The sequence below is a fragment of the Chelmon rostratus genome, chromosome 9 (genome assembly GCF_017976325.1).
Source record: "Chelmon rostratus isolate fCheRos1 chromosome 9, fCheRos1.pri, whole genome shotgun sequence".
Lineage (NCBI taxonomy): Eukaryota > Metazoa > Chordata > Actinopteri > Chaetodontiformes > Chaetodontidae > Chelmon > Chelmon rostratus.
This window is the reverse complement of record NC_055666.1, coordinates 16442173-16451368: the sequence shown is the minus strand read 5'-3', so window position 1 is coordinate 16451368 and position 9196 is coordinate 16442173. Positions and strand designations below refer to the sequence as shown.

At 41.6% G+C, this 9196-nt stretch overlaps 1 protein-coding gene across 2 annotated transcripts; it reads right to left on the bottom strand.

Annotated features, from left to right (window-relative positions):
- Positions 1-1464: 1464 nt before the first annotated feature.
- pmt (phosphoethanolamine methyltransferase) lies at positions 1465-8892 on the bottom strand. 2 transcript variants are annotated; one of them, XM_041944335.1, is made up of 12 exons: positions 8833-8892; positions 6934-7105; positions 6253-6408; positions 5431-5567; positions 5057-5208; positions 4736-4924; positions 4405-4494; positions 4219-4308; positions 3996-4118; positions 3602-3733; positions 2228-2344; positions 1465-2059 (listed from the first exon to the last, which is right to left on the bottom strand). In XM_041944335.1, exons 2-12 carry the CDS (start codon positions 7092-7094, stop codon positions 1949-1951), a joined length of 1458 nt encoding a protein of 485 aa, XP_041800269.1. In that variant the 5' UTR covers positions 7095-7105; positions 8833-8892; the 3' UTR covers positions 1465-1948. The 2 variants fall into 2 exon arrangements, with proteins under 2 accessions (XP_041800269.1, XP_041800268.1); XM_041944334.1 differs by lacking the exon at positions 8833-8892 and adding an exon at positions 8458-8492.
- Positions 8893-9196: the final 304 nt, after the last annotated feature.

The window sequence follows — 9196 nt, the reverse complement described above, 5'->3', positions numbered from 1 at the left end:
AATGTACTGGTGGAATATAACAAAATACATTTACTTGAGTACTGTACAGTTGGAGGCACTAGTACTTTACTTGAATATTTCAATTTTCTGCTACTTTATTTGTCTATCTTGGAGGCAACTATTGTGCTTTTTACTCCACTACATGTATTTGATAACTGTAGTTACGAGTTACTTCTCAGATTTAGATGAACAGTATAAAATAAAAATCGGGTGAAAAATTGATGTATTAGCATTGATTATCTACCCAGTAGTATATGAAGTAATTCAAATAAGCCCCACCTTTACCAGCTGCAACATTAAAATGATGAACACATTAACGCATCAGCCATTATAATCCAGTAATAACATTATTCTGAAATGGGACATCTGTACTTTTACTTTTGGTACTTTAGATTTTGATGCTCAAACTTTTGAGTAAGATTTTGACAGCAGGATCTTTGCTTGTAACATATTAAAGATTAGATTAAATCTGAGTAGTTCCTCCACCGATACTAGCATATGTCTGAATCGTTACTGCAAAGCCGCACAGACGGGAATGTCTGGATAATTACATCATACTGAAAATAACGTGCATGCAGGAGTTCAACAATTACATCTCGCTATTCAGCAGTGCTTGAATGTGCGAGATTTGCTCACCCACATTTTGTACTGTGAAAGTGTGTCAAATAATTATAAGAATACAAGTCGACTTCTACTGAGTCAATAACTGTTTGCCCTGAGGAAGGAGGTGCTGGCCGATCCTGGATACCTGTCACACACTTGCTAATCATGCTGAAGGCTTTGACACAGCAGGCTGCCTGAAGGTGTCTGTACACAGGCCAAGTGTAAAAGTGAAGAACGTAGTATTGTAAAAAAAAAAAGTAGAGGCGACGGTTTAAACCAGTTTAACTGCTGCCTGTTAAGTTTTGCTGTTGTCTTATTTGCCTGTGCCCCCCCCCCCCTCAGCTTCTATTTCCTGGAGCAGACTGTTGTGACACACTGATTGGAGGCTCCTCTCAGACACGAAGGCATCCTCCACAATGCATCTCAAGTACAACAGGTCATCTACATGCGTTACATGATGCTTACATGACATTGTAACATAAAAGACGGTAAAAACAGTAACGCTTTAAATCCATTTTATGGTTCAGTTGTTGGCTGTTTTCCTTATAATAAAACACCTGTTTCATATCTCAGTGGCCCTGCTTTTCAAACACTGGTCTGTTTTAATAACCTATGTAACTTTTGCTGAACAGCAGTTGCTGTGACCGTAAGTGCTAATCACAGAATGATGGTAAATGCTAAGACAAAGTGTAACAACAGTGCAAGCAGACAAGTCATAAATACAGTGAAATGGCTCCGTAATGCACTTGTTCAGATTTATCTCATCCATCCCGGTCAAGGTACTAGTGCTTCACAAAAGCAACCTCAGCCAAGACCAGGTGCTTATAACATACCAGACAGACTACGACCTGCAGAATAAAGGTGTGTTTTTATTGTTTTTGAATTCAAGTTTGTAACAGAAAGAATGTCTTAATTATGGGTCACAGAGATTTATGCAGATGAAATGACACTTCATGATAATCTCTTTAAGTAGGCATGACATGTGGGGCAGCCTTCCTGATCAGGGGTTTCATAAGTATATGCAGTCACTGGCATTACAAGTCTGACGAGTTTTTTAGAGTCTGCTGGCAGACATACTGCAGGCTATGGGAATATTACTGCAGACTAATCTGTTTATTGTTCTTTGTCACTCCAAATACACAAGTTGTGGCACAGCCTTTCATTGGCATACTTAAATAGGCAATAACAAGTTTGACTTTATACAGTACAGATGTATGTATGTAATGTATATGTTGATATTTTTCTAATTTGCTCACTCGGCACATGGACAGTCCTTCACTTAAAGTAGGAAAGAAGCATCCTTTTTTCTTTTATTTATCATCTTCACCATTCTTAGTACAATCACTCAATTCCTTGTTGCATAAAAGAGTCCCCATCGTTGGTCCCCGCTCTTGGATCGCTCCAGTTTTTCTCTCCATCCGTTCACTATTGCGAAGTAATCCTCTTCAGAGAATTCCTGCAGGGGACAGAGGCAGGTATGATGAGCAGTCATCCCAAAAATTAGGAGGTAATTTAAGCTTCAGTTGGTTTCATTAGGTTGAAACAATCATGGGTGGTGTTGATGACGTCTGTGTAAGTGTAACCTTGTCATTTTGACTCAATTTTAGTGTGTATGCATGCTAACCTCAATGAATTCATCCTTGATGGCCTCTGCTCTCTGCAGCTCTGTCTCAATCACCTGGATGAACTGTGCTGTCCGGTCTTCTGCCCTAACGCTGCAGAAACCAGCTTCTTCAAGGAACTGCGGGAGAGGAGACAGAAGAGGTGAAGTAGAGTGGGAACAGCACCACCAGCTGATAGACAATAGTGATACATCAGCAACACGTTGGCAAAGCACAGTGACGCCATCTGTACATTTGTGCTTTCTGAACTGGAGAACTTTTAGTATTTATGTGTTACCCAACATGCACATCTGGCTGTTTTATCACTTCACCTTTGGCCACTGCAGAATAGCTAACCATTAACATATCTGTCTGGTGTAATTACGCATGAAAATGAAGCATTTGTACAGCTTCAAGGCTGATGGTAGGTTAACTTTAATGACACCCATCTAAACAGACATAGGATTAAGCAGTGTCCAACCTTTAATAGCAGGAGATCTTTCTGCCTGCAAGGTTTTTTTGTGAGGCTTAACTTGTTTTATGTGCACAGGAGTTGCCATAGATAAAGGTGTGTTTTTCCTTTTTTCTTTTACTGCATTTAGTGCCTTTATTAGACAGCCAACAGTAGAGAGATGACAGGAAACAGGGGGGAAGAAATGGGGAATTACCTGATGCTAAGGTCCCCAACCAGAACTGAACCAGATACCAATAGGTCACCAGGGCGTCCCAGTATTTGAAGCATGCTGAAGTGTTTTGATCATTGCGTGAAAACCACTTCTGTAATCCATCCAAGTGAACATAATGTCTGTATTTATATTGCAAAGTTGTTCTTTATCTACACAGGCTCAGGAACTCTTTGTAAAACTGTTGTCGGTAAAAGCAGTTTGTTTGCAAAAGACTGCATTCTGTTTTTGTGTATATTTTACACAGCGCCCCACCTTTTTCGGAATCTGGGTTGTAGAAAATTGGCTTGTCAGGGCTCTCTGGCTGGCAGCTATGCACTATGCTTCTATATTCTGCCAAACATATATATCTTTGGTATATATGTGCTCACTGTTCTTGTAACTTATGTAACTGCCACCATATGTACCCATGCTGACATATCTGTGCCGAGCTAATTTCAGTGGATATGATGGCTTGGTTGATTTCTTGCCACAGAATTAAAAACAATCTGGGATAATCAAAAGGTTTACCTTTTTACTTTGAATATAAAGCGGATGGACATCAGTCAGTTTATATATTGAATGGTAAAGAGTGAGAGCAGACACTGCATGGTACCAGAGACTCAGCAATAAATTGTGTACCAATCCTCTTGTCACACAATGCGAAAGAGGACCAAAGGGCTGAACTCCCCATAGTCCTTTCACAAACTGTTACACAATTTGGCTCTACTGTACCTTGCCATACTCTGAGGGTGTATAGAGGATGTAGCCTCTCTGTTTGACGTAGGTTTCAAACACTGGTGTCCAGGGCTTCTCCCCGCAGCAGTAGTCACTGATAAGCAACTGGCCACCTGGCTTTAACCACGACTAGACACAAAGACGAAGAAGGACAATGAATAAAAGTAAAATTTGGTGAAGTTAGACTTGATAAAGTTACATAAGAAATACTAATTCTCCAGAGAAATCTGTATATGACACAAGAATGTTGCTTTTGTTTGATTTTTGTATGTGTTTTATAATATTTGCCAGATTTCTGCAAGCTACAAATTCAAAGAGAGGTTTAAATCAAAGAAGTGAAAATTCTAGACTTAATGCTCTGTGCTAATGGTAAATGTGGGAAAATGCTCACATGGAAGCGTTTGAAGAGGGCCAGTTTGTCATCTATGTGCAGGATTGTGTCTCTGCTGTAGATCACATCAAAGGAACCTTCAGGGAACATCCTCTTAGTGGCATCAGCCACCTCAAACTGGACCTGAGGTAGAGCACATGCCATTACGGATGTTTTTAAGGCATACCTTTATTATTATGATTATGGTGCTAGATTCAATATGACGAGGTAACATTCGACATACCGATGGCAGCTTCTCTGTGATCGCTCTCTCCATGGCGATGTCCACCATGTTGTCTGACAGGTCCAGGCCAAGCACTTCCACTCCAAAGGTCTGAAATGTGGCATAATCATCTGCATCATTACAGGCCTTTAAATCATTATAAATCCCTCTATCATCATTATGCTAACAATGAAGGGTCGCTCTTACCTTTGCCATGTAGAAGTCTCCTCCACCAATGCCACAGCCAACATCCAGCACCTTCTGTCCTGGCTTCAGGCTCAGCAGGTCCACAAACTCCTGTCAGCACAAAAAAGGTTCATTTGTTTGTTTCATTAAAGTCCTAAGAGATAAACCTACATAGATTTGTCTTGAAACGTTTAGTATCTCCAGTGTTTGATGCTAAATGCTAACATCAACATGCTATTGAAAAAAAAAACATGTTCACCATCTTGGTTTAGCATGTTAGTACCCTTTCCATGAAGCACCTATCGATTCCTTCCAGCCAATTTCTTTGCTGTTTTTCAGACTTTATTCCTACCTTGGTGGTGCTGGGTCCGCCTGTGCTGACGTAGCCAGCCCCAAACATCTTCTCGTAGCACAGGATACCGCGGCTGGTGTACTGCTGGTTGTCCAGGAACTGCTGGAAGGTGTTGAATCCGTTCTCGGTGTTGGAGGAGCGAGGAACCTTCTCCAGCAGCCAGCAGATCTGATTTGGATTGTTTTTCATCTGGAAAAAGAGGAAGGGGACGTGACAGAAAGGATAGGGATTGGTGCAGGTAGTGGAGGGCGGAGAGTGTTAACTGCACATCCTCTCATCTGCATCAAACAGTGTCCTTCTGTTTTTTATATAAGACTCTACCTCAATATACGCCCGAACTTTCTTTTTCAACACAATGTCGAATCCAAACTTTTGGCCCCCCTGTGACCCTTCCACCTGTGCTGATGTCACCACGTGGCTGTATTGTGCGTCAGTTCGGTAGCAGGTGGGGTTGAAGTCCCTCTTGGAGTCACCTTAGTAGAAAGTTACAAGTTAGAACAAATCCTTTTCCTTATCATAGATATTGGCTGCTGTTGCTGAACGTTTAGATTCATATTCATAAATGTTAAAAGCAGAAGCTGCATCTGAACTGCAAATCTCCAGCGTTGTCATGTTTCTATTTCAGAGAGGATTCTAAGTTTAAATCATTATTACGATGAAAGAGAGATGTGGAAGTTTTATTGTTGGCTCTGTACCTGACCGGTGGTTGCAGGACTCTCTGAAGAAAAGAAAGCCACCAGGCCGCAGCCAGCCCAGCATCTTCTCTATGAAGACCTGCAGCTCCTCATCACTCAGGTACATCAGCAGCCAGTTGGAGAAGATGAAGTCAACGCTAAGGACAACATTGAACAGATACTTTAAAATACAAAGTATACATTTATAATTTTTTTTTTCTTGCACTGGGAACATTAACTGTGTTTCTTTCACTTTAATTTATCTGTGTCTTTCAGTTGCAGGAGAGTCTAGTCTAAGTCTAAGTATCCCTGCCTTTATGACCCAAAAGCAGATCGATACAATGGCCACAGTGTGAAGCTTAGTTGTGAATAAGAAAAGGATGAAAAGGTTTTCTTCTGTCTAAATAAAGCAGGTAGTCTGGTTTCAGTCTGGAAATATCCAACATATTCAAAACCTGCCGGCCAGTGGATCCAGTCGCTCTAAGGGAGCACCAGTGCATTACTATCCATCATTCATCCTCCATCAGAATCAGATGACTTGCGTCCTGTTTTAATCTGACAGTGTGTGAAGTTTTGCATTTATATTTTGTATTTTGTGTTTTGTATTTAGCTAAATCCTAATATGTCTGTACCAAAAATTAAAATACAACATCCAACAATTGTCCAGACAGTTCAGTAAAAACGTCAAACTCATGGCGGCACTACAGGAAAAGGGAAGGGATCACCAAAATTAGGCTTCATCTTCTGCGGACCATCTGTGCCAAACTGCAGTCCACCCAATGGTTGTTGAGATTCTTGTCTGAAATACAAAGTGTACGTAAGTCAGACATATCTAACACACACCTGTTTTTAGGGACATCCAGCTTTGTGACGTCAGCTTGGATGAAGGTAGCGTTGCTATGGTGACCATTTTCCTGCCTGTTCCTCTCCACAAAGCTTTCCATGAAGTCCACAGCCGTCACATGGCTGGCCTTGGTCAGCAGGTGGCTGGTGTAACGACTGTAGAGAGAAGGAGTATGAATATGTCTTTGTTAGGTGCTGTTCGGTCAAAAAACTGGTGTTAAATGCAGGCGGAACCAAATTTAGAGTGTCCCAACACAACACCAACATCAAAACCATTATGTGATCACCTGAATTTCAAAACTGCCACTCTTTGTAGAGCATGTCCTGAACAACTCTTTCAAAGCACTGGCTGATAACCCAGCCTGGATTCTTCTGTACGAATAAGGGCTTATTTTCCCAGATTCCCAGACAAAGTCTTGTAGAAACAGACTTTGCCTCAGTCCTACATTGTTATCTACCATGTTATGTTACAGTCCATGGTGAAACCTGTACATGCTGCCCGTCAGACGCTTTAGATTTATAACTGATGACTGTAGTCTGGCATTCACTTCTTGCATATAAATCTGGACTTTATCAGACTCATGTATTCTGCTGCAGGTCCCTAAATGCAGCAGAGACCTTAAAAACCCTGCTCTCACACACTCGCCAACTACAGGCAACCTAACGCAGCTGTATGCTCACCCGATGCCCGCTCCCAGCTCCAGCACTCTGTATCCAGCCAGGCAGGGCAGCATGGAGAGGATCTCAGGCAGCTCCTGCTGGGTCAGCTCCTTGGCACGAGAGTCCAGCATCATCTCCTCAACTGTGGCGGCCTTGGAGTGCTCCTTCCAAAACTCTTTCATGTTGCTGCGAACTGTGAGGAAAACAGGTGCCCAGATTAGGCTGGCAAAAAGGTATTTGGATTTTTAACTTTCTTGTATATAACTTTCTTACTGCTTGGTAAAAAAAAGGGAACAAGACCACATAGTGACACAATAATAATGACGTGTGTATAATAAATACATTAGAATTACGCTGTTGTGGGATTATGGATATTCATATGACGAATTTTTGTGTCGTAAATACAGATGTGGAACAGAAAATACAAGTGGTTTTGCTGGTCATATTTCCTCTGGAATATGTGACAAAGTTCAGGGACCTGTGCCTGTGAATCATCTATCAACTGGTCCAGAAAACAAAAACCAGTATCCATCAAGTTTATCTTATTGAATCCAACACGAAATACACAAACAGAAATGTTTTTTTTTTAAAGACACAATTTGTGTTACATTCACTTAATTTAAAAGTGACATCTTACACAAATGCATGTTAATACATAACTTTTTAGCTAAAATTCTTCATACAAATGTCTGGCTCATAGATTAACCATTAGTCAAAATGGATTAGAGCAAGCAATCTTAAAACAATACACTGATTTGGCACGTCTACGGTGTAGATTTCCTTTAGAATTCAGCAGTTTCACATTACACTATCACAGTTTGGGATATTTTGAAAGTCGGGAATGCAGTCTTTTCTACTTCCAAGACACAGCAGGTTTTACTTGCTTTGTCAAAAAGGACATAAATGCTAAACATGATAATGATGACTGTGACAAGAAAACGTCTTGAAAATTCTGAAACCATGAAATTCACAAATGCACAGAATATTTAGAATCAAGTCATTTATCTACTTTGCAGAAAACCAAGAAAGCCATTGGTCTATAATGTGTACAAGCAGATAATGCAATAAACTTCGGGAGGCGTAATAAAAGACAAGGACAAACTTTTAACAGCTTTTTTCCTCTTAAGCTTTCTAGATCTGGTGTTACTTTACATCCTCAGACACTCAGACATGAATCAGACAATGTTAAGCTGCCAGAAGCACAGCAAAGTGGGCACTAACTTCTGATCTCCCAGTAAAAAGATGATAACTGAGGTAAATTAATCCCTTCATAGTCCACCTCCTGGCTACACACTAGGAGCACTGCAATTACTGCCGGCTAACATTCATGCAGACAAAGCTACAGGATCATCTGACAGCTAAGTCAAATCACTGACACATTCCAGCAGTGTTCACAATAGGATTACTTCCACCAGCTGAGTGAACATTTACCACAAAACAACGTGGCAGCTCGGACAGAGTCCACGCATCAACAGACTTTTCCCCCCCACATGTCAAGAAAGCAAAAATAGGCAGTAAAACAATCCGTTTTTACTCTGCTCATACCTTTTTTCATGGTGGTCTTTGGTTGATTTCAGCTTCTACAACGCCAATGCAGGCTGACAATTAACGTCTTAATTAGAAGAAGGTCTAGCAGACCCTCTCTGACAGAGTGCGGGTGTCACCCTGTGTTCAAGCTCTTTAAATAACAGCAAGACCACGCAGGAGATGGTCGCCAGGTAGAGAACTGGCCAATATGAGAACAGGGGAGGGGAGGGGGCGTACATGAATAACCACATGGGGACAAGGGTCCACGGACCAGAGGAGACGCGTTTACGGACGGGATTCCCCTGACAGCTTGCACACACTATAGACCTCCGCACAAGACGTCAGAGTGCTGTCAGCCACAGATAAGATAGTGTGTCAGTGAAGTACACTCACATCTTTTTGCACAGTGTTGGGTTGCGTTGTCCCGGCGGCAGTCTCCCTCACCGGCTTCCGGCTCACCTCACCTCGGTTGTGCTGACGAGCAGGAAATGTCCCATGGCATGCGCTTATTACGCAACATTGCCTCATCGTGCAGCCGAAAGCTGTGTTCAGTGAACGCCCTCCCCCGGGTCCGAACAAGTGCTGTAAAACTACCTAACTTCTCCTTTTATTGACATTGTGACGTTGTCAGGAACGGCGACGCAAAACCACTGATTTAATTAATAAAAATTCTCTTTGTGCAAGACATCCATGCTCTTCACTGAGAATAAAACGATTCTCGTTTTTCACAATTTGTTAAACCTGTTGCCTGCAGCAG

What these genes read in the sequence shown, in the direction of transcription:
- pmt (XM_041944334.1), bottom strand. An exon ending in GCGGACCCAGCACCACCAAG is followed by an intron (nt 4,495 to 4,735) that starts GTAGGAATAAAG and finishes TTGTGCTGACAG; the next exon opens with GAGTTTGTGGACCTGCTGAG. An exon ending in TCAAGGATGAATTCATTGAG is followed by an intron (nt 2,060 to 2,227) that starts GTTAGCATGCAT and finishes TGTCCCCTGCAG; the next exon opens with GAATTCTCTGAAGAGGATTA.